Source organism: Lepidochelys kempii, chromosome 17 (assembly GCF_965140285.1).
Source record: "Lepidochelys kempii isolate rLepKem1 chromosome 17, rLepKem1.hap1, whole genome shotgun sequence".
NCBI lineage: Eukaryota > Metazoa > Chordata > Testudines > Cheloniidae > Lepidochelys > Lepidochelys kempii.
In genome coordinates, this window is record NC_136396.1 from 12,104,386 (window position 1) to 12,130,467 (window position 26,082).

The following is a 26,082-nucleotide window of genomic DNA, read 5'->3' on the forward strand; positions in this document are numbered from 1 at the left end:
AACTTTTGTGCTTTTGACACACTATGTGTCCAGTCAGTTTCTCCCTCTGTAGCCTATTTCCCCTGTTTGTGTAAGTCTCTCCCTCAGCTGCAGGGCACAGAAATACATTTTTTGGAACAGATAGGAAAACATGTCTGTACAAACCACAAAACATAGCTGGGGGGAGGGACTCAAAGGCATGTGTAGCATTGGGAACTACTTTTAGCTTCTTTAATTTTGTAATTGATTAGACCATGTGGATACATGTTCACTTAAAGATTTGAGACTCTATTTGAAAGTTTCTGATGAAGGTTGCACCTTGAGTGGTTTGGTGAATAAAGAAAATATAAATTATTTCATGGGCTTGACTTCACACTGGGCAATCTAACAGGATTAATGGGACAGACCTTTTGGTTTTGGGGAGGAAATAAGCAGATATGAGCAAATGTTTGGCTATTCCCCTCCCCCCTCCGCCCCAGGCTCTCCAGTCTCTTGAATGGTGCCAGAAGCTTAACGTTTGCTTCCCACACTTGCTAGATTAATCTGTATCTCACCAAAGGCCATAACCCAAACCTTTCTTTTGTTGTGAAGATAGCTCCGTTGTGTGTGTGAATAGATTTGACTTGGTGCCGTTCATGATCAAATTCTGTTCAAGGGTTGTCTCTAGATCATTGAAAATTCAGTTTATTTTAGCATTGTGTGCTTTTGAGTCACAAAAACCGCTTTGAAGATTGAAGGGGTACTTTTGCTAATTTAGTCCTCACAACCTTCCAAACATGTAAAGTGTGCAGTTTCCATTATTGCATCGTACTACTTTCTTATTGTACGGGCATATGTTGTAGATTTTGATTTAAAAAACCACACACATACTGGCTTCAATCGTATCTCATGAAGTATGTCTCCTTTAGAATGGTTTGGGGTTGTTTAGATCTCTGTCACCACAGTCTTGGAGAATAGATACAAGAAGAGTACAGCCATCCTTTGCTTTCCAGTTATAAAAAAGAAGAAAAAGAAGAGAGAAGGGATATAATGGAACCTGCCAAATCAACATCTGTTGGAAGCAATATAAGATGAGCCCATAGTGTTGTTAAAAATAAAACAAAAAGCTCCCCCTCACCCCCAAACACACGCATCTTCAGGCCAGGCGTAAGAGGGCAGAACTAGCAGTTATGATTGAATTTGGTCCAAAAACCCAGGTACTGGGGGAATAGGCTGAATGCAGAGAGGTAATGAGAAAAAAAAATAATTTCTGAAATATGAAAAAAAAGTTCACAGATCAAATTAGCATAGCTTTGGCAAATGCAGTTTATCAGCTTTCAGACTCCTCTAGATTTTAAAAGTGTGGAAAAACAAAAATCCCTCTTTCAGAGGTATGTATCATTCTTTCTTCACAGTAACTCTCTATTTTCAAAGTATTCTTTACATCCCAAAGATTTTCAAGAGAGACTACACCTGCTGAAGTGAAGAAACAGATTGACAGAGCCAGAACAGTACCCAGAAGTTACCTACTACAAAACAGGTCCAACAAAGAAAATAACAGAATGCCACTAGCCATCACCTTCAGCACCCAACTAAAACCTCTCCAACACATCATCAAGGATCTACAACCTATCCTGAAGGACGACCTATCACTCTCACAGATCTTGGGCCAGTCCTTGCTTACAGACAGCCCCCCAACCTGAAGCAAATACTCACCAGCAACCACATACCACACAACAGAACCACTAACCCAGGAACCTATCCTTGCAACAAAGCCCGTTGCCAACCGTGTCCACATATCTATTCAGGGGACACCATCATAGGGCCTAATCACATCAGCCACACTATCAGAGGCTCGTTCACCTGCATATCTACCAGTGTGATATGTGCCAGCAATGCCCCTCTGCCACGTACGTTGGTGAAACTGGACAGTCTCTACGTAAAAGAATAAATGGACACAAATCAGATATCAAGAATTATAACATTCAAAAACCAGTCGGAGAACACTTCAATCTCTTTGGTCAGTCGATTACAGACCTAATAGTGGCAATTCTTCAACAAAAAAATTTCAAAAACAGACTCCAACGAGAGACTGCTGAATTGGAATTAATTTGCAAACTGGATACAATTAACTTAGGCTTGAATAAAGACTGGGAGTGGATGGGTCATTACACAGAGTAAAACTATTTCCCCATGTTTATTCCCCCACACACACACTGTTCCTCAGACGTTCTTGTCAACTGCTGGAAATGGCCCACCTTGATTATCACTAGAAAAGTTTCCCCCCCGCCCCACCCCCCAGCTCTCCTGCTGGTAATAGCTCACCTTACCCGATCACTCTCATTACAGTGTGTATGGTAACACCCATTGTTTCATGTTCTCTGTGTGTATAAATCTCCGCACTGTATTTTCCACTGAATGCATCCGATGAAGTGAGCTATATCTCATGAAAGCTTATGCTCAAATAATTTGTTAGTCTCTAAGGTGCCACAAGTCCTCCTTTTCTTTTTACTGGTTTCAGGTTCCACAACAGTTGGAGCCAGTTTTGAGATGCTTTGAAAGGCCCCAATCTTAAGAAAGCACTAAGCATATACCCGCTGGGGTGGTGGACACAACAGGCCTCTTAGTGTCTCTAGTAACTGAGACACCCAAAATAACAAATTACTTATGAAAATTTGAGCCTATCTATAGGTGTCTTCACCCCCACCCTCCCCAGGTCAATTCAGCCTTGTATTTTCCCAAATGCTTTTGAATAGCTGCTAATTGCACAACAGGGACTCAAAAAGGATTGATTGTTTCTTTGTTTTTTTTAAAAGCCACGGATTGTTGAATGTAAGGAAAATAAAAGCCTTTAAAACCTATGTACAATAGCCAGCTAAAAAACAGCTAAGGAGAGCAGTCTAAGAAAACTTACTGGTATTTAATCAAATCAAAAGTGAACTTGCTATCTGTCCACCACTGAATCAGTAACTTTATAGGTCTGACCTTTTTTATTATTATTATTGGATGCCTGCATTCATGGTGCCTATGAAAGTTCTATGCCTATGAAAGTTGCATCTATGATAGTCACTTCCCTGCACCTTCATCTGTTTACACCATTACCCATCTGATGGCTGATCCCATTCCTTCCATCACAGCTCCTCTGACCTTCAAAATATTTGACACACAAGGTGGGCGAGGTAATCTCTTTTATCGGATCAACTTCTATTGGTGAAAGAGACAAGCTTTTGAGTGACACACAGTTCCTCTTCAGGTCTGTTATTACTTGCTATTTCTCAGTCTGCTGCATTATGCATCAGCTCTGCTTCTTGCATAGAAAAGTAACCTAAAGGGGCCTGTTTTACCATATATTTCTTTAAACAGTTAAGGTTATAGTTCCACTGGCTCTCTCCAGCACTTTAATCTTTCAGAAATTAAATAGTAGGGTTTGACTTTTAAATAGTTCACCCAGAGTCAAGCTACATTTTCATTTAAATTCTCAGGAGCAGGTCCTCGGTTGATGTAAATCAGTGTAACTCTATTCAGCCACACTGATTTACACCAGCTGAGGATCTAGCTCTCATGCAGTGTTTTTGCTGCAGCACAAAACTTTTACAATGCAGAACGCAAATATTTATTTTCTGGTCTTTGCCAGTGAACGTTTATTTTATCACGCAAAAGTAATTCAGTCAATAGACTTTTGATATAGAGTCAGCCCTGTTCTCTCAGTTGGATACAATCAAATGTTTGGTGAATCAATTACTGAATCCAATAGGGTTGAAAATCATCTATCAGGTACGACAGATACCAAAGGCTTGAAAATTTAATACAAATTCTCAAGGAAAGCTGACAAAATTCATTAACATGAGTAGAAACTATTAAAATCAACCAACCAGCCCATGAAATCTCTGTGTACGTTAAAATAAGCAAACAGATAGATGCATGCCTTCCTTTCAGCAATCAGAAGTGCCTATACCAGACTCAGCATGAACTTAATATCTGCTTCTTTTCAATTTACTTCATCTGCTCAACATCCACCCGTTTGTAGAGCTAGGAGAACATCACACTTTGGAGGCTCTTGGGGCAAAAAGTGTCATCGAGTACGTCTACTCTGCAATCAAAAATAAAATTGCAACATGTGTAGACACACAACAGCTAGCTTCGATCAAGCTTGCTTGAACAATAGTTATGAAGCATGGCAGTACAAGCTATCACCGTGAGTGCATACCCAGGGGGTCATACTGCCCATGCTGCCATGACTGTTATTGTTATGAGCCTGGTAGATGAAAACTAGATTGAGCAGGTCTACACATGCTCCAGTCACATACTCTGCAACGTAGACCAACCCTGTGTGAGATAACGCAAGGACTATGTTGTGCTTTTCAATTAGAAACAAAAGTGCAACATTTCAACCAAAAGTTAATTTTACTAATTCTTGGATGACATCAAAATGAGGATACTCACACCTCCTTTGTAAAGCCCTTTTTGATCGATGGATGAAAAGTGCTAGAAGAACTAGGTATTGTTTATTATTTTTAAACATTCAAAACAAATCAGCTTTATGAATTTAGAAGCACTAAGAGCAGGAGAATTATGAGCCCTTTTGTTGGCCATGACAGAAAATGTTTTTCCCGTTACCCCCTTCTTCCCCTGAGTGGCCAAGCCAAAAACCAAACAAACAGAGCCAACCAACCAGAGAGGAGCAAAAATCACCCCAAAACCCACAGCTAAGCAGAATAGTGGTACAGCACCCCTAGAAGAAGATACTTACAGCAATGCAGGGCCACTCCTAGAACCGGCCCTACATTGGAGGCTAACACTTCCTAAAGTAAAGGCTTTGTAAATAGCAAAGCCAAGGCTAAGCTACAAATCTGAAGATCCTAGTTAATGCTTTTTTTGGGGGGGGCGGGGGGGGAATGACATGTAACATTAATATTCTATTTGTTACTATAGACAGATTTACCAGTTCACAGGGGGCCTGATCCCTAGCCCATCTAAGTTAACTGGAGTCTTCCTATTCACTTTTATGAGCTTTAGATCAGGCCCTCAAAGTTTCGCTTTTCGACTGACAATCCGACATGCCTCCCAAAACACTAAGTGTTAATGAAACATTAAAGATATGAAATCAAGAATTCAAGGATGAGACTATATAAAGTTAGGACTAGAATTTCAATTTTAACGATGTCCCTGTCTTCTTACATCTAGTCTTTTTAGACAATTAAAAATAATGAACTAATATACTTTCTGCAAACCTCAAATACATTAAGCTGCAGTTCTCAGTCTTGACTAGGCTTGATTTTCAGAACTCAGCAAGATCTACAAACAAGCCAAGTTGCAAGAAGAAAATTACTTGGAGAGAATTGTAATGTGGATCCTTTTAATGAAACAAACCAGAATTAAAATGTCCTACTGATGCTCAGCTAATGGAACCTACTGCATATGAATATACCTGTCTCCTGACTAATTCTCCTTTGTATAGGAGACACAGGTTTGTGGCCTTAGATTTAAGCAGTTAACTACACAGAAACCAAATTGTAAGTGACAAAATTCTCTCTACATATTGCAGTGTTTTGAGAAGAAAGTGTTAAATACTGATGTCAGGTTTTCCTTATGTTGTTTTGTATGGATTTGCAAGAGAGGGGCTCCAGTAGAACTAGATTTATGCACTTTTCTTTGCCCTTTAAAATATTTTATGATAATCAAGATTACAGTCAGCTGTTTTCTTCTGTTAACAAAATTTCAGTTGTCACTTCAAAACAGGGAAGCACAAGCGTGCGTGGCTGCTGCTCGATTAGGATTCTACTGCAGACACATTGTACTGTTAGCGTTAAAATGCTATTTCCCAAAAACACACTCTGGATTTCCTTTATGCAAGTCCAGTTTTTACCTCCACTTTGCCACTCCCATTGTCACATGTGTGCACAAACGCAACTCATTCAGGAACCAAGCAAGGTTATTTCTCTTTACATATGTTGGATAATAGTGTCCACATAGTAAATTAATGGAGTTCTTAGGATAAAGCTAGCATGCCTGTGAAATATGGCTACATTTCTTGCTTATCTTCAGTTTTCATCCTTCTGAACATAGCATGAATGAACCGTGTCATTCAGGATTTTAAACTAGCAATGTATAATGACGACTCCCCCATCCCTTAGCATTTAAATGTACTTCTAAAATATTATCAATCTCATGCAGCCACGAAGAAAATCCAACGGTCTAATTTTGGTCATCGTCCTCAGGCTACGTCTACACTACTAGAACTGCTGCAACTGTACCGCTGTAGCACCATAGCATAGACGTTAAAGGGGTTTTCCCATTGCTGCAGTAAATTCGCCTCTCCAAGAGGCAGTGGACAGGTCAACGGGAAAATCCCTCCATCAACCTAGCCATGTCTTCAGCAGGGGATTAGGTCCACCTAACTACGGCACTTGTGGCACAAGATTTTTCACAGCCCTGAGTGACATAACTTGGTCAGTCTCATTTTTTAAGTGTTTACCAGGACTCAGAGTTATTTTCACAATTACAAGCAGCAAATATTTGTCCAATCCTAGACTCGCTGGTTGGCATTATGCTTCCCTCTCCCAACAAAAGCTATTAAAAAAAAAAAAACAGGATTTTTCTGCAAAATATTTGCCAATTTATTAACTTAATCCTGCAAAACCTTATTATATCACCAGTCCTACTGACTCCAGTTTGCGAAAAGGATGGCTTTGTGGTTAAGGCACTGGACTGGTCAGGAGACCTGTATTCAGTTCCAAGCTCTGTCAGACTCTGTGTGACCTTGTGCAAGTCACTCAGGCTACAGCTACATTTGAGAGCTTAGCAGCTGCACCACTGTAAAGCTCTCTAATGTAGCCACTTTAAGCCGACGGGAAAGCTCTCTCCCATCAGCTTAAACTCCTCCATCCCTTGCGAGTGGTGGTAGCTATGTCAGCGGGAGAAGCTCTCTCACTGACATAAGCAACAGTGTGGACAACACGATGTCAGTGTAACTTATGTCGCCTAGGAGGGTGATTTATTCACACCTCTGAGCAACATAAATTATGCTGACGTAAACCATAGTGTAGATATAGCACAGTCTCTCTGGCCTCAATTCCACATCTGTAAGACTGAGATAATAAACAAGATAGGCAGCTTTGTTTAGACAGCAGGGACTGTCTCTTAATAGGTGCATACACAGTGCCTAGCATAACAGGGCCCAGTTCTCAGTTAGGACCTCAAAGCATTGCTGTAATACCAATAATAAAGTAATAATCGTCTCTCACACACACACACATAAAGGCTATTCACGAGAGCAAGGCTTGCATAACAGGGCCCATCTTAAAGTTGTTTGATTCAAAACACTGGAAGAGATCCCTAGTTCTTAATGATGTAAGATGGCTCGGAGGGGGGGAGATATGACCTGATTCTTTGTGCAGATCGTGTAGTTAGAGATGAATTTGGCCCTGTTGATTAGAATTTGCAAGAGATCAAGAGTAAAGTGGTTGGACAAGGATGCTGTATCTGCTAATTAAAGCTAGAAAGGAAGTTCTCTCTCCTCTCAGCTTGCACTGCTCCTGAAAAATATGATACTTGAGCTCTTCACAAATTCTATGGCAAGAGGTTGGATATCATCAGATCAGATATTGTGAAACTTTTTAACAGAATTATAGAAAAAGGGAGAGATAGGGGCATTACCTTCCCAGACTGTTTTATTCTTGTTGCTACTGAAACGATATCACAATTTACAACACAAGGGATGTGTTAGCGAATGCACCCCTGTATTCACATCCTACGTACTATTGTAATCTTTGTGCAAAACACACCTTATGAGATATCATTTGAAAACTAATAACTCACTGGTCAATAATAGTATGGTGACATGTATGCAGCAACATAAGTTATGATGTGAAAAGCACATGTTCAAACTCAAGTAACCCCAATTGGGTAGGTCAAAACACACCTGTCAAACAAAGGACTGTGTGTTTACTTCAATTTGCACACAAGAGGTAAACAGAGTCCTCAGACAACAAGAGGGGGAAGAGAGAAGATTAAAAAAAATATATATGCATTTCAGCATACCCGTGTGAAAAGAAACAGCACAAGACCTCCTACCTCCACCAGGCTCCAGGTCCCCTTACTCTCAGCTGAAAAGAAGTAAGGGTCATGCTCTGGAAGATGCTTTTCAAAGTGTGACTGAGCTATAAAAGTGAGGGACAAAAAACACCTCAAGGCATCTCTCCCTTCCCATCTTTCTTGACAAAAGAAACAGCTGTTAGACCTTGGGAGCAGATCCTGACCTGAAACTTGGTCAGCAATGCTGCTGAAAACCCATGGTAAGAATTTCACCTTGAACCAAGTCTAGTTTGATAAGTTCAGTACTAGGAAGCATTTTATCTGTATTTTTCATGTAACCATTTCTGACTTTAATTCCTTAATAGCTGTACTCACTTAAAATCCTACCTTCTTTTGTTAAATAAACTTATTTTGGGTCTTTAATCAAAGCTAAGCCAGTGTTGTGGTCAAACTGGGCTGTGTGGTATCTCCTTTAAAAGAAACAATTTTTTGTATATTGTTCCATTACAGGGACCACACACCTAAAATATCTGAACTGTCCAGGAGAGGGCTGGACAGTACAGAACACATTTTGGGGGGAGAAAATTCAAGATTGGGAAGGTGTTGGGATCACACTGCAAGCAGTAACCAAGGCTGGTGGAGGCCAGGGTGTGACTGGTGGGTGCTGCTGGGGTCAGAGTTGCTGAACCAAGGCTGCAGTGACACACAGACGTTCAGGATGTGACCTACATGCTTGCAGGCTGTTTGTGATCAGCCAGGTGGGAACTACACCAGCAAGGCATTGAGAGGCACCCACGACTGCAGGCGTGACAGCCCCTCACTGGTCTGGATTGCACCCCAGAATATCATAGGATGGATGATCTGTATAATAAGTGCATTAGATAAAGCATCTGATTTACTTGTTGCTGTGTTTTCTGAAGCAATGCAACCAGGAAATATAACAATTAGCAGCTTTCATGAAAACAGGTGTCTTTCAGAATTGTAAAGTAATTACTAAGTGTACTAATTTATTATGTTGCTCCATCCCCTCTCCCAAAAAACACACACTTCACGGCTGCTCTCCTAGTGTAAACTGGTAATTAAAAAGAAAGTCACTCCTGAGCAGTGTTAAAATCAGTTAAAGTAAGATTTCCAGTGTATAATAAGCTCATTAACCAATTTACCCATACTAGACTTTAATTTCCTTAGCATTAAGATGATTAATTTCACAGCTGAAGTCTATAACCTATAACCATAAGGCAGAGCACCATACACAGCCAGTTGCATTCTCTCATGACTCACTGGCAACGAAATGGCTTCACATGGCTCCAGGATACACAGTTCCAAACTTCTTGTCCCTGGGAGAATACAGTTGCACCCTGCAGTTGGATCAGGCAATAGATTGCACTCAGTGGAGGCCCATAAGTTTTTGGCTCAACATCTGAATATCTCCTTCTCATACTCAAAAAGACAATTCTTGTCTCTCTCTTTCCAAGGCACTGGCTGGCAGAGGACTGTTGAAGATCTCGATCCAGTCCCTTGAAGCCAGGCCTGGTGTAATTAGACACAACTCTGCTGCTGCTGTCAAACAGAACACACACCAGGGCTAAGTTTCATCCCAGATATTTGGGGGCCATATATAGCTCTCACCTAACTGCTTATATGAAATAAGTTTGCGGTCTCAGCCCAGTTCCTGTGTGTATTAACCCCACAAAAGTTACCGCCATGGTGGTCCACGTCACTGCCAGTCTCAGCAGATGAGGACTGGAATGTCCAGGTAGACTAAATTCCCCTTTCGTCCACAAACTAGCAGGCCACATTCTGCTTTCAGTTACAAATCACAAAAATGGAGCGCCACCCATCCACATGAATGGAAGCTGCAACTTGTGTTACAGAGCAGCATTTGATCTGGTTTCTCCAGGTCACAGCTGAGCCACATTGGCAGGGCAGCATGGGACGCTAGATACAGGGCTTCAAGGGACATCAATTCAGTTTCTTTCTCTGTCTTTTAACATACATTAAAAAAAATTGGCATTTAATAACAATGCACCATTAAAGTTGTGAAATCAAGTACACAGATACTCAGCCTCATATATATATATTAAATGTCAGTCCTACCAGCACACGTCCAATGTGCCAAATTGCTCTGGATTAAGGGAACAGACACCCAAAAAACTACAGGGTTTTGTTTTGTTGGAAGGGGGGCAAGGATTGAGGCTGTGAAAGTAACCAAGTACCTTAGAGACCAAGCCCTTCCCTTGAGGTCAGTTGGAACATCAGACATGTTCCCCTTTACCTCAAGTTGTGCACAAATAACAGAACCACTTCTGCTCAAGTTTTCCTAAAAGAAAAGAAAATAGTCACCTTCAGGCAATAAACAACGCACCTGCAACTGTGCTCTCTCTGCATTTTCATGAAACCAATTTTCTCCACAATTTAAAAACAACCCCCCGCCCACCCGCAAAAAACCCAACCCCAAACATTCACCTCCACACTAACGCTGAAGGGCCCTAATTTACTATGGCATGCTATTGTTATTCAAGAACTATATGGTCTTAGCTAATGACACCTAGAAATATTGTTTTAATAAGTTACTTGTTATGCAGCAAGCTTGTTTATGATGTAAATTAATTCAAGTAATGAAATTCATTCCCCTCAGGTAAGCTATTACCTTCCAACTAGAATAAACAGAGGAGAGAAGCGATGGAACCTCACTTTTAAAAAAAGAATAAATCTGAGGTGGTATTAAGTTTGTGTTCGGTGCACAAAATACTTCCTGCAAAACAGGAAGCATGTTTGCCTGGGGAGGCAATGTTGCCTAGTGAATGGAGCATTGGACTGGGAGGCAAACCTGGGTTCTGTTTCTGGCTTTGCTACTGGAGTGGGAGAAGTCATTTCACCTCCCCGTGCCTCGGTTTTCCTCCATCTGTAAAATGGGATGATACTTGCTCTCCTTTGTAAAGATCGATGGATAGAAAGTGGGGAATCATTGAGATTGATGGATAGAAAGCGGGGAATCATTATTTGCTAGCAAGGTTTCTGTTCTTAATCCAAGTTATTTGACCTCAGTCAAATTCTCCAATAAGCTTCCCCTCTCAATCATCAGTCTCCAAATCGGAGGCTGAAATATACCTCAAAAAGGCATTACTGGGTGTTTTAAGACAAGGTCTTAAGGAAATGTCTGTGGCAAATCACTTGGTGTAGTAGGAAAGACCTACAGGTGCCTAAAGTTGTTAAAGCTTTACTCACACATCTTTGCATTTCTCTTTAAGAGGCACATGCTTCTGTCACATGCATTGGCTTGTTTGAATACAAGGTGCACATGTACCCTAACACAAATTGTATTTTGCCCACCAGATGTGTGTAAAATAAATGGCTGGCTTATACAATATGATAGCAAAAAAAATAAAAAAAATTGGGAAGAGAGCATGGCGGAGTGCTCAAAGCTCAGAACCAAGGTACATCTACAAAGCAAATAAGGAAAACCCCACAGCAGCACATCTCAGAGCCCGGGTCAACTGATGCAGGCTCACACTATGGCACTAAAAATAGCAGTGCAGATATTCCCACGCAGGCTCTTACTCTGCCACTGAGATGCTGTGGAACCTTTTTAGATCTCCTGTGATGCTACCTGCCCAGCTGAAAAAAAGCTCCTACAAAAATTGCTCTTTCCAGTGGAGTTACTCAAACAACGTACATCATGATTGTTTGTTACAACAGTATTGGGCAAGTGAAATGAAGGTTGACATAACAGAAGTGCAAGGAACACAGTATTTTCACGACTGTTTATTTTGTATTCTATACTTACCTTGAGAATGACACAGAGGACTTACACATTTAGGGGAAAATCTGCACATACTACTGAACATAAGGCTTACCACAGTGGAGCTCCCCAATGGCTAGATTTTAAATCATCGAAATGTAGGGCTGGGTGGGACCTTGAGAGGTCACCTAGTCCAGCCCCCTACACTGAGGAACGGTTAAGAATATTTAATATGCATCGAAGTCAACAGAGGGACTTGCATTGACTTCTAGGGGCTCTGGATCAGTACTAAACCCTATGCTTGGCTTTGTTTGCAGAACTGGATCCTTATGTATACCTGTATCACACAGAGAAGATTATAGAAAATGCAGTGAGGCACATTATTTCTTTACCAAACTAGATAATGGAGATAAATCAACTAGCAATGTTTCCAAAGCTGCCAAAAATACTACCATGTTCCTAATAGAATTATTGAAGAGCATGAATTAGTCTCAGTAGAAATTAACTGAAAATAGATGCCATTGCAGCCTTTCCCCTTGTTAGAAATTCAAACAAAACCATGATCAGTTTGAATTCAGGAGGCTTTTTCCACTATAAAAAAAGGGCAAGTTGCTTTTTCATTTGGAAACAGACTTGGGATGAAAGCAGCGACCTTTGCAGTTAGAACATAAGAACGGCCATACTGGGTCAGACCAAAGGTCCATCTAGCCCAGTATCCTGTCTTCCGACAGTGGCCAATGCCAGGTGCCCCAGAGGGAATGAACAGAACAGGTAATCATCAAGTGATCCATCCCCTGTCACCCATTCCCAATTTCCGGCAAACAGAGGCTAGGGACACCATCCCTATCCATCCTGGCTAATAGCCATTGATGGACCTATCCTCCATGAATTTATCTAGTTTTTTTAACCCTGTATTAGTCTTGGCCTTCACAACATCCTCTGGTAAGGAGTTCCACAGGTAGACTGTGCATTGTGTGAAAAAATACTTCCTTTTATTTGTTTCAAACCTGCTGCTTTTTAATTTCATTTGGTGACCCCTAGTTCTTGTGTTATGAGAAGGAATAAACAACATTTCCTTATTCGGGGCAGCAAGTTATATGGGCCTGTGGTGCCTGAGCTCCAGGAATATTCAGGGCCCGGGTGCCCGGCTCCACCAATGTTCGGGGCCGGGTCTCTCCCCCGGCCCCGCCTTAAAAGGGCCCGGGAGGCCCCAGCTGCCACCAGCAGCACAGCAGAGCTAAGGTAGGCTTTCTGCCCAGTCTCACTCCGTGCCGCTCCCGGAAGTGGCCGGCACATCCCGGCAGCCCCAGGGGGCGAGGGTGTGTCTGCACACTGCCCCCGCTCTGAGCACCGACTCCTCAGCTCCCATTGGCCGGGAACTGCGGCCAATGGGAGCTGCGGGGGCATGCCTGCGGGTACCAGTGCACGGAGACTCCCCGGCCCCCCCTGCCTAGGAGCTACTACCAGAGGGGTGTGCCAGTCACTTTTGGGAGCCACCTGAGGTAAAGGTAGCACCCCTCACCCTCTCCTGCACCCCAACCACTCCCTGCCCCAGCCTAGAGCCCGCACCCAAATTCCCGCCCAGAGCCTGCACCCCGCAGCCCCTCCTGCACCCAAACTCCTTCCCAGAGCCTTAGACAAGTGGGTGGGAGAGATTCTGTTGCCTGCGTTGTGCAGAAGGTCCCTTCTGACCTTAAAGTCCATGATTCTAGGTGTGCTGGGGGGTGGGACTTGGACCCGTTCTGGGCACCACCAAAAATTATACAAACCTGCCGCCCCGTCCTTATTTACTTTCTCCACACGAGTCATGATTTTATAGACCTCAGTCATATCCCCCACCTTACTTGTCTCTCTTCCAAGCTGAAACGTCCCTGCTTTATTAATCTCTCCTCATATGGCAGTCGTTCCATACCCCTAATTTTTGTTGCCCTATTCTGAACCTTTTCTAATTCCAAAATATCTTTTTTGAGATAGGGTGACCATATCTGCATACCGTATTCAAGATGTGGGCGTACCATGGATTTATATAGAGGCAATATAACATTTTCTGTCTTATCTATCCCTTTCTTCAGGGTTCCCAAAATTCTGTTCGCTTTTTTGACCGCCCCGCTGCATATTGACAGGATGTTTTCAGCGAACTATCCACAATGACTCCAAGATCTCTTCCTGGAGTGGAAATAGCTAAATTAGACCCCCATCATTTTTATATGTATAGTTGGGATTATGTTTCCCAATGTGCATTACTTTGCATTTATCAACTTTGAATTTCATCTGCCGTTTTCTTGCCCAGTCACCCAGTTTTGTGAGATCCTTTTGTAGCTCTTCGCAGTCTGCCTGGGACTTAACTATCTTGAGTAGTTTTTTTATCATCTGCAAATTTTGCCACCTCACTGTTTACCCCTTTTTCCAGATCATTTATGAATATGTTGAATAGGACTGGGTCCAGAACAGACCCCTGGGGGACACCACTATTTACCTCTCTCCATTCTGAAAACTGACCATTTCTTCCTACCCTTTGTTTCCTATCTTTTAAGCAGTTACCGATCCATGAGAGGACCTTCCCTCTTATCCCATGCCAGTTGCCACTGAATGCTGCTACATAATATTCTTTTTCTAGTCGGCTTTTCTAAAGCTACAAGAGCCTTCCTGACTACCCACTAAGTTATCTAACAGAGCTGTCTGCATAGCGCTATTTAGCAGCTATGCTACTAAATCTTACTAGAGGCCAAAGTAATACATTGTTATTTTCCAGTGGCTTCATTTTAAATTTGCCAGATTACATGTATAAATACTAAATAGTCACTTTAAAATATACCTTTACAGTTGGGATGTCCCAGCTGAGATCAAGACCCCCATGAAGGAAGGCACCATTCAAACATATAGTAAGACACAGTCACTGCCCCAAAAAGCTTAGATAAAGCAAAGGGAAAAAATAATATTCTCTCCCTTTTTTGCAGATGGGGAACCCAGACAGAGAGAGATTAAGGCCTCAGTCCTGCAAAGAGCTGCATGCAGGTCGACCTACTGATTTAAGTGCAGCTATGTGGGACCCAGCCACATAGACCTCATTGAAGGATAAGGATTTACACAACTTGCCCAAGGTCACACAACAAAATCTGTGGCAGAGATTGGGATTGAACCCAGATCTCCCAACTCCCAGTCACAAGGCCAACAGCCATAATGGTAGCACCGTACGAACCTAAGGAGTTGGGATTTATTTCTCATTTGAGAATCTCTCTGATCTAACATATTGTGATGAAAGAAATAAACAAATATATCTATGTTCTTAAAAGTTAACTCTGAGGCCAGGTCAACACTTCAAAGTTAGGTCAACCCACCTACATCACTTAGGCATGGGGGAAGGGCGGGAATCCATGCCCCTGAGCAACTTAGTTAAGCCTAACCACTGGTGTAGATGCAGCTAGGTCAACAGAAGAATTCTCCCACTCACCAAGCTACCACCTCTCTGGATTAACTACAACGACAGGAGAACCCAACCCATCGCTACAGTAAGTGTCTACACTGAAGCACTACACTGTACCACTGATATGTCTTCACTAGGCATTTCTAGTGAAGACATATCAGCTCAGAGGGCCCAAGGATTCCTGTGTGGCTTCATCTAGCACAGGGCTGTGCTTAAGTTACCACAAAGTATGTTGTGGGTTGCTCAGACACACTGCCATGTGTTTTTAATATCATGTCAGCAGCTTTCTCTTTTAAGTAATAAAAGATCTACTACACGGCGAAGAGCACAAGGGAACTAATTATAAGATACATCGAACAAACAGTTTTATTTGCTGTCAAAAAAAAAACCCTCAAGGTCTTGTACAGCTCAGAGACATTTGATTCAGCTTTTAGCTGTTAAGCAATAAATCAGCTGAGGTGCTCTGTGCATCAAGCAGGGGACAGGCATGGCTCATCTTTACTAAGCCAGCTGCAGATCTTCCACTGGTTGCAGCTCTCAGCCCCAGAGGGAGGACTGAACTGAAATTTTAAACCACTCTATAGTTATGTTAGTGAGAGAAGGGGAGGGAATAGTCTTTAGGACCAGAATTTTCTAAAGAGCACAGCTCCTATATTTAGGCACCAGAGTAAGCAGCCAGACTTTCAAAAGACTCTAGCACGTTGGGCAAGAAAGTCTGGCATTGAGTATCACAATGGGAACTACTGAGTTCTAAGTGCTCCTGAAAAAGCTGGCCTTTATTTCAGGCTTTCATTGGGAGCTGAGCTCTCTGGAAAAATCTGGCCCCACCTCTGGGTGCTGACTGCTGAGCACCTGAAAGTCTGGCCAGGAGCTCTTTGGAAAGTCTGATCCAACCGGCCCACGGGTGGCCAACCTGTGGCTCCGGAGCCAGATGCGGCTCTTCAGAAGTTAATATGCGGCTCCTTGTCTAGGCACCGACTCCGGGGCTGGAGCTACAGGCGCCAACTTTCCACTGTGCCAGGGGGTGCTCACTGCTCAACCCCTGGCTCTGCCACAGGCCCTGCCCCCCATTCCACCCCTTCCCGCCCCCTCCCCTGAGCCTGCCATGCCCTCGCTCCTCCCCCTCCCCCGAGCCTCCTGCACACCACGAAACAGCTGATCGGGAGGTGCGGGGAGGGAGGGGAAGGCGCTGGTCAGCAGGGCTGCTGGTGGGTGGGAGGCACTGGGGGCTGCTGACATATTACTGTGGCTCTTTGGCAATGCACACTGGTAAGTTCTGGCTCCTTGTCAGGCTCAGGTTGGCCACCCCTGTGCTAGATAAAAAACCACAGTTCCAACAGCAGTTGCTCTCTGCTCTGCTGTGCTCAAGATTAAGGTTCCAGAGTGATGGACAATATCCTTGACTAGGGCTTTGTAGCAGGAAAGTCTGGTGACCAGCTGGCCTAGAGGTCAGCTCACGGTCTTACAATTTCTGCCGGCCTAGTCGTCCCACAGGGGGCCCTGGCTGTGGCCTCAATCATCCCCTCATGCTCCGATTGCTCCCCCAAGAGACTGGTCACTACAAAGAAGCAGGGAGGCAAGGTAGGGGAACCAGGGCCCACCCACTGCACCGGGTCCCAACCCGGGGCCTGAGGCATATATCAGAGCATCCAGCCAAGTTATGTTTCCCTTGGGTCATTTCCTACCAGTCTGGAGTGCCTCAGTTTGGGGGGCAGTTGCTGTCTTAGATTCTCAATGTCCTGTTCGGTCCGTCACTCTCTCTGGGCTTTCAACTCCCAAAGGCGGCCAGGGGGGAGTGGGGAGCAGAAGGGAGGATACAAGTCCTTGCTACTAGAGTAACCTTCACAAAGCTGTTGCACCTTCTTGGCACAGCTCTCAGCCTGGCTTTCTGGTGCCACATGCAGCTCATTGCCTTTCTCCTGGGCTACCAGCTTCTTTTTAATCGGTTCCTCCACTGGGAGCATGCCTTGAGGGGCAGCACCTCCCTTGCCCTGTTCCCTGCCCTGGTTCAGTGTGGGGCCCATAGATCCCATCACAGACTTGATTCCCCCACATTTGAAGTCAGTGGAGATTTGCCATGGAGAGCGGGATCGACCTGGAAAGAATAGCAAGTGGTACTGAGCAGCTGGACTTGGTACACTACATGAGCAAGAGAAAATTAACTGAAGAACAGACTTGGTTCAAAACAGTTGTTTACTCTCTTCTGCTTCGCGTCAAGGGGGTCATCTGCTAGTCATGACTCGTTCCCAGGCTTCTGAAGTTAAGAATGAAAACCAGATTGCTTCAAAATGAGTTCCCACCAGACAAAAAGCAATCACAATGGGTTATCTTGGTGGCAGTCTCTGCAGACAGAGGCCAAAAAGATTAAAATGGGCACAGTGAATTATCTTCTTGCCTCCTTTGGGAGGGGCAGCTAGATCAGGATTTCAGCACACTAGCATGGGGAAGCTTGGACAGTGGCTAGAGGATCTCACTCTGTGGTCAAGTGCAAAATTCACATGACCCATTTAAAAATATTAGTCAATACTCCAAGGCAGCACCCAGCTAGAGTTGCTGGGGTTTCTCCTTATGGTAACAGAGTATGATCAGTTAGAGCAGGGGATAGGGCATTAGGACTCCTGGGTTAAATTCCTGGCCCTCTCACCCATAAGTGCTCCTGTAGGCAAGCCTGCATTTCAGCTGCCCCTCTAAAATGAGACAACTCCTGAGATTGCTGCATATGAAGACATCATCATAAAGTGATGACTAACTAGTCATCCGCTGAGCATCACAGGGCGGGAGGAGAGAAAAATCAATGGATCAGTCCATTATACTAGGTGGCTTTAAATTTGCACCAGATTCTTCCCCTACTTTATTCTTCATCAGCCTCCTAGTCATATGTTGTCTCCTCTCCGTGTTTTGTGCCATAACAGTGCTAACTAATAGCCTCATTTACTTCAAGGACTAGGTGACAAGAGGAATTAATTTCCAATGGCATTATTGGTATATGCCATACTGTAAATTTGCACTGCACTTCGCAAACAGAGCAATCTTTTCAGGAGGGACAGGGAACATATTATTTCAGTAGCACCCAGGCTTGCCGATCATGGACTAGGACCCCATCATATGAGACACTGTATAAAATACCTCTTCCAGGCCAGTCCCTCAGCAGGTGTAAGTCAGCACAGCTCTTTAGCCCTACAGTCTAAGGTCCCAATCTTGCAATACACTGCATGGAAGCCAATGGCTGCACCCCACTGAAGTCAAAGGTGTGCCCATGAGCAGTGATTTGCAGGCTGAGGGGCCAAGTCAAACATTAGGGGTTCATAAAAGGGTGAAGGGAGGACACAAGGAAGGAAGCATCTCCTGGAAGTAGGGGTTTACAAAGAAGAAATTTTAAAAGGACAAGAGGGAGTCGGAGCTTGGCAGACAAGAGGTGGGAGAATGTTCCTAGCATAGCAGGCAACAGAATGAAGGACAAGAAGCCAAGTGTATTAAAGAGACAAAAAGGAGCAGTGAGGGAAGGCTGAATGGGGAAAGGGGAGGAAGCCAGAAAGGATCCATTGTGCAATATCACATAAGGCTTTAAAGGTTAGGACAAGGAGCCTGTATGCAACACAGTGACTGACAAATTTAGGTAGATGATTAGAGGAGGACATGGCCACGGTGACAGAAGAGGATGTGGACCATAACCATGGCAGATAGGGAAAACCAGGAAGGAAGTTACAGTAATCCAGCCAAGAGATGGTCAAAGTCCAGACAAGGGGGTGAGGGGTGGTGTAAAGACAGACGCGTGGGTTTGGGGGATGCTGAGGCAGTGTTTGGAAAGAGAGACTAGATATCTGGGGAGATGGGAGAAGAAGGGAAGAGGGAAGAGTCAAAGAGGACACCGAGTCCAGAAGACTAGCAGAGTTGTCAGCAATGAGAGAGAAGGAAACCAGAGGGGAGGGGGTTATGGCAAAAGTAAGGAGTCCCATTTTTGAAAGACTGAGCTCAAGAAAGCCTTGGGACACACAACGGAGACATCAGGGGATGTGATACCAGACAGAGGAGGAGATGTCAGGGACAGGAGTTGACTTTGGAACCATCTTCTGGACAGAAGTAGAAGTTGAAGCCAAGGGAGCAGATTAAGAAAATCAAGGACCAAGCCTTGACAGCCATCAGATTGGGAAGGGGAACTGAAGAGGAAGAGGAGGAGCAGCAGCATCTGAAGAAAGTCATCAAACTAAGAGGAGAACCAGGGGAGCCCACTGCTGCTGAAGCTAAGAGTATGGTTGGCTCTGTCAAAGGCGGTAGAGAGCATAAGACAAATTAAGATAGTCAGACTCAGCCAGAAGGGCTACCCTGTAGAACAGTGGCTCTCAACCTTTCCAGACTACTGTATCCCTTTCAGGAGTCTGATTTGTTTTGCATACCCCCAAGTTCTACCTCACTTAAAAACTAGTTGCTTATAAAATCAGACGTAACATACAAGTGTCACAGCACACTATTACTGACAAATTGCATGCTCTCTCATGTTTACATGTAATTAATTAAATAAACCAATTAGAATATAAGATATCGTACTTATATTTCAGCATATAGTATATAGAGCAGAACAAAACAAGCCAGTGTCTGTATGAAATTTTAGTTTGTACAGACTTTGCCAGTGCTTTTTATGTAGCCTGTCATAAAACTAAGCAAATATCTTGATGTACCCCTGGTTGAGAACCACTGATGTAGCGGGACGGTGACAAAACACTACCTAGGGCTCGAAAGAGTGCAAGATGCAGCTGTTCCTCATCACCACCACCCTCAGTATTTTGGGCTATCACAGTCTTTTCCCATTGGACCCAATGTTTTCCCTCTAATAACATTTCAACAATGACTTGTCCCTGGCTATCTCCCATACTTCCTTCGACTGGCAATTTTGCAGCAGATGGTGTAAACAGGCCAGCATACATTTGCTGAACAAGTATAGAAAACAAAAACATCCACATCTGCCTGTGAGCTACTATTTTAAGCAACAATTGACATTTTTGCTCTTGCACCCTATGGTGTCTAGTGGCACCAGGGGGTGGGAGGGAGGACAGAGACGACAAGCTAAGCTGCGAATCACAGACTGAACTTTTCCACAGTTTCTCTCAAATGTGGTATATATCCTAGATCTGCTTCTTGAATCCTTAGACAGTGACTCCCCCACAGTAGAATTCATTTCACCATCCTCTCAGCCAGCACCACCGCCTCCTCCGACTCTCTCTCCCCAAATCCATAGAAGATACGAAAAGGTCAGAGAATATTCAACAGGTTGGGCTGCCTGCACCATCTTTAAAGTACCCAGCTTTCACCACAAAGTACCTGTATTTAGCTTTCTGGGTAGGAGTGAACATTGGAGTCACGGCAGCATGCTGGAAAGTGATGCAGAAAGGGAAGACGACAGGTAGTAAGTATGCTGCAGTTGCTGTAGTGCTATCTACACTCATGGGCCCGGATCCTGAAAATCCTAGGCTCCAATCTGCACATGCTTAAGCACATGCCCCCGGGGAGACACATGCCTGAGTATTTGCAGGATTAGGGCCTCACTCCAATTGCTCAGCATCTGAAGAACCCACCCCTAAGTCAGAACTCCCAATCAATTTAAAAAAAAAAAGAAAATCAAGTCACACCTTTTACTGATGCAGCCTAGGCAAGCAACAGACTGAGTCTGCACCTCCAAAACTCATTCTCCCTCCCACCATGATCTCACATGTAGTTTGATATTCTGATCAAATGCATGAGTGGGTGGACCTGAACCCCTACCATGCTAGGAATTGAAAGCAGTGGCCTTGGAAAGGTCACTTCCCCTGTGTTTGCAATGAAGTCTCAGATCTGAGATGGCTCGACACCAGGAAACAGCGATTGCCATGCAGGTAAGGTACAAGCAAGTCACACGCACATTTCGGTACATTTGCATAATTTCTGTTCATACCGATAGGCTCAGCAAGATTTCTAAAATGTAGCTCATTTCCATTGCTCCTCACACAGGTAGCTCTGGAACAGTCCCTATGGATAGGTTATTGATTTTTTTAATGCCTCTTTAAAATAAAAAGGGGGGGGGCACCAGCCTCTTAAATTTGGCATAAAAGTTATATTTTGTTTAAACTCCAAGATCAATAAAAATGTAACCTTCATTTATAATCTTTTAAAATTCTGTGCAAACCTAGCTGAGTTTAAACAAATAAGCAAATCCCTGCAGTGAATGCAGCCCAAACATCAGTGAAAGACTTTCCCAATTTTCATTGTGAAAGGGGAAAGAAATGCAAATCAATGTATGAGAAGGTCAACTGGATTTTTTTTCCACTCTTTCAAACAATTATCTCCTTTTGGTTTAGTAAGTTTGTTTTGTTTAATAGCATGTTTGCATTTTGGTTGATTATTACTGTTCTCTATTTCAAGGGCATCATTTCTCAGGGGCTGCCATCTGCCCAATGTGATTTTTCTCCTGCAAGCTAAAGACATTTGCTTTTGTTTATAAAGATGACAGTGTCCCTTTGAAATCTGAGATGGAGAAAGGTGTCCTCCCCTCTGTAACGAATCCATTTGCAGACAACAGTGGTCACAAATACCAGACAAGTCTGGCACACACAGACATTGCTGCAAGCCTGGTTTTTAGTCCAAGTGAAGTCAGGCCTTTTGCCTTCAAAAACACAGGCCTCTCTCCACAGGAGCTAGAAGAAATCACCTTTTCCTGGTAATCCTCATAGGTTCCTTATCTTCTCTGCTGAAAAACCACTAGAAGGCAGCATCATCATCAAGTGCATTGCACCACCTGCCTTGTCTCATTTCAGTGCTCTTTCCCAATGCATTTTCAGCAGCTGATACCTAGTGGAGCATTCCTAAATTGATCCCTGCAACACACAATCTAGTGGTACATGCATGTTTCTAAATCCATTCGATGGGTAATCCAATCCAATGGGATGTGTGGGGGAGGAAGAAAGATAAAATTTACAAGATAAACCAAAACAAAAACCAAAAAAAAAAAAAAACCACCCCAGCACCTGCCCCATCTCTTTGCCTCGACAGATAAAGAATCAGCACTTTGTCCTGCAAGCCTTTTCTGAATACATGGGTTAGCTTAGTAAGTCTACGTAGGGAGAGGCACCAGTTTCACTGAGGATAGAAAATGTATAAAGTGGTATTATTCTCAAAAAGCAGGGTTTCCTTCCAGATCTCTTAAAAACCCATTTCAAAAAGCTGCTTCTACTTTCTAGTTCACTCACTCTTTCCCCCTTTTCAGCAAGGGGGTAGAAAATAAATAAAGGAAGTCATAGTGGAGCAGAAATCATTTAGGAAGCTAGTCTAAATTTAAAAAGTGGATCTCAAGCGATATAACCGTTGATCCTTGCACTCCCTCTCAGATTCTTCCCCCTCCCATCCCCCAAAAGAAGCCATACTCAAGATTTTCAACAATGAAGTGTAAAGATGAATGAAAACCACATGCGAGGCTTTCAGCTAAATACTAAAGGCACCGATCAAGAGGAAACAGCCTCTTGGGAGTCCAAATAAACTTTGCTGGGAAAAACAGGAGCAACTTAAGCGGCGTTTCCATTCATGGAAAAGTTTGTGTGTGTCTTTGCACCTAGGAAAAGGGCTTCATAGCTCTATCTATGTATACAAGAGAATGGTCAGGCTAGCTGCCTATGGAAGTAATGGCTGGCTAGATCCCAGGAGAAGGTGCATGCTACCAGAAACCATGCAAGTTAACACTACGTGACTTGCAAGAGATTTCTGTCCTGGTGGGGCAATATGACAAGGCAAAACCGGAGGGGGGAATGCTACAAAGGGAGCTAGTCGTGCAATAAAACTCTGCCTGGAGCCCTGACTCCTGCAAAACCACGGCTAGGAATCAGATGGCCGAGCACCGCAATTTGGAGACGTGCATTGGGGAAAATGGACACGCAGCTGCCCCCACCCCACAGCCGGGAGCAATGCGATGCATTCAAACGCCCGCTTCAGGAGAAGAAACCAGAAGCTCCCCTCGAGCGAGCCCGCCGTCTGGCGAACGAACAAGGAGCTCGCACCCTGGAGGCATGTGCCCAAACCATCCCCAGCCGCAAGCGCCAGACCGAGCAGGAGCGCTGCACCGGAGTCACACACCCCGGCCCCGAGCGCCCACCCAGGTGCGGGCCCCTGGCATGCAGACCGCGCGCTCTGCGCCGCCAAAGGGGCAGCGGCCCCATGCGCTTGGGCGCACAGAGCGCCCCGGCGCTGCAGCCTCCCGCAGCGCCCGGGCGTTCCCCGAGTTTGGCGCTTCCTTCCCCCCCCGCCCCGCCAGCACCTGCGCCTCCCCGCTCGGCCAAACCCGCCCCCACCTCCTCGGGCAGCTCACCTGGGCGTGAGGCTTTCGCCATCTCCCCGGGGCTCCTGCCGCCGAGCCGCGAGTCCCGCACCTGCCCGAGGCCGCCGCTCTCCAAGCCCGCTGCGCCCCGGCGGCCGGAGCTCTCCTAGCGCGCAGGGGAGACGCGGCGCCTTGGCCACATTGGTTTCCTTCGGCTGCCTCTAGCGGCACCTCTCCCGGGGCTCAGGCTGCAGCGCCGGGAGCCGGAGGGGAGCCGCCGCCAGGGCGCCAAGCGCGGCGGCGGTGGCTGTTTCTTCCTGCAGCTCAGCCCCCGGTGTAACGACACCCGTTAAAGGCGCAGCGGACAATTCCTGCCCCGGGAGGGAGAGGTTAGCAGCCGGCGCTGCCCTCGCCCAGCGGCTGGGACAGTTTGGGATGCGGGGGACTCTGTGTGTGTGTGTGTCTCGCCAAATCAAGATGCTCACGAACTGCGGTCCTGAGAGACAAATACATACAACTCCCTCTCCCACCCCAGCCTTCCCTCTCCAGCGGAGGGGACTCTCAGGAGCGCCCCTCAGCCACCCCGTCCCACCCCACAGGCTGGGGAAAGGCAATTGCTAAGGACAGCGTTTGGAAGCATGCGGCTGCGACACTGTTCCCCCCCCCCCGGCCCAGCCCTCCCTCCAAGAGCGATCATGCCAGGGTCTCACACTGAAACAGAGCGGGAGCCTTCCTCACCAAGAGAGGCTTTTACGAGGCTCTCCACAGGAGAGAGACCGGTAAAGCCTGCTCTTCCCTCCCCGAGACACGGTGATCTGTCTCCCTAGTTCGGATTAGGGCAGCAAACGGGTTTCACCCCTGCGTCTCCTTAAAGCAGAGCCGATTCCTCCCCTAAGGAATTCAGCAGATCTGCGACGATCCCCTTCCCACACACTCCCGTCAGAAATAAGCAATTCCTCCCCCCCACCCCACACACACACCCCAAAAGTCGCTCAACGCCGAATTGGGATTTGATTCCCTTAGTCCCCTCCACCAACTCCTCCCCAGCGTGGCTGGGCAGTAGATTTGTATGGAGGAGCCGATGCAGAAGAGCCCCCCATCCTCGAGTAATTTTTCTTCATTCCCAACAAATGGATAGCACAGAAATGACAGGAAGCAGCCAGCCAGTGGTTTGTGGTCCTTTTTAAAAAAAGCTTTCTGAATTAATAGTGCTATTCCTCATGATGATTCAGGGGAGGATCATGTACCTGAGGATCTGGTGCAGAGCCTCAGGAGTACTCAAGAAGTAGGAACTTTTTGGTTTATTTGGGGCTGAAATGTCTTTCCGTTTGACCAAGCTATCCCCTCCACCGCGCCGTCCCCCATAAGCCTCCCATACATTTTTCCCCCCTCTCCTCAATTCACACGCATCACTAGCTGTCCCTAGGTGATGGTACAGTTCCCAAGTCCCAGCAAGGGACCCTCCGTTGCTCTGGGAAGATGACACAGGTCCCCACTTGAATACCAATAGAGAGACTCAGCCAGTTTCCTCCAATCTGACGTCAACGGCCAGAAGAGAGAATTGGGAAGCTCTGACTGATCAGCTGCTGAAGAAAATAAAAGACCACATGGGCTAAACGCTGTCCCTCCGATTCCAGTGAGAGTTTCCAGTGAGAGTTTTGCCCTGGTAAGGATGGCAGGATTTGGCCCAAGTATTTATGAGCAACAAAAATAGAACAAAGCTAAAGCTCATTCTGCTGCAGCATAAAAAAAAAACCCTACCCTGAGAGGAAGTGACAAAGCAAAGAGGCGGCAGCATTTTGGAAGAGTTAAGGATATAACAAAACCAATAAGCCAGATCCTCTAATTGCCTCTTTGATCACCTTTTAATTGAAAGTCTTCAGGTTATGTGGATCTCCAAAGGCAGCCAGTGCCCATGCAAAAGAAGAGGATGCCAGAGTCATTTAGGCAAACAAAAGGAATGAAGCTCTCTTATAAATAAAATCTGAGTTTTTTTTAAATGTACAACACCACACACAGAGTGACCATCGCATCCACAAAGAGCAGAATGAAAAAAATCATGCATTTTCCTCTGCTTAACGTGTGCCACACCAACACACAGAAAGAGGAAATTGCTTTCCTCCCCCCATTATGCTTTTTGCGGGTGCGATGTGGGGTTGAATACTTTGGAGTAAAAAAGGGGGCCCACTCCACAACTGGGAGAACTCCTACTTAATGGGGATTAGGAGAGGATGTAGGTCCAGAGCTGGAAGCAGGCTCAGTGACAGGTAAAGGATTGCTCTGTGGATCCAAGAGGATGAGGTGCCTGCAGCCAACACTTGAAATCTTGCAGCTCCTCCTACCTCTTCACCTGCAGCTGTGAGGGCAAGTGTATCCTATGTGTGCCCCACTCCCAAGTGTAAGGATCTGCCCTTAATCCACTACAGCTCCCAGTGATTTCTGGGACAGGATGGGCACCCTAGTAAACATTGCATCTTGATGTCTGCACTTATATGTACTTGCTAGTGTACTGGCCTAGTGGATAGGGAAGAAGCACTAAGTGTGATAGATCTTGATTTTATTAAGGCTTTTAGCAGTCCCACAGGATGTTCTCATAAGCAAACCAGGGAAATGTGTTCTAGATGAAATTACTATAAAGTGGGTGCATAA

The 26,082-nt window shown here is 44.9% G+C and overlaps 1 protein-coding gene across 5 annotated transcripts in view; it reads right to left on the reverse strand.

Annotated features, from left to right (window-relative positions):
• Window positions 1-23,959, reverse strand: part of PITPNM3 (PITPNM family member 3) — a 357,638-nt gene extending 333,679 nt beyond the window's left edge. For all 5 annotated transcript variants that reach the window (XR_013634779.1, XM_073315263.2, XM_073315260.2 and 2 more), the window contains exon 1: window positions 23,485-23,959. Coding sequence is in view for 4 of the 5 variants with exons in the window: in XM_073315263.2 (XP_073171364.1) it covers window positions 23,485-23,506 (22 nt within the window). In the remaining variant the exon portion in view is untranslated. The remainder of the gene's footprint in view (window positions 1-23,484) is intronic.
• Window positions 23,960-26,082: the final 2,123 nt, after the last annotated feature.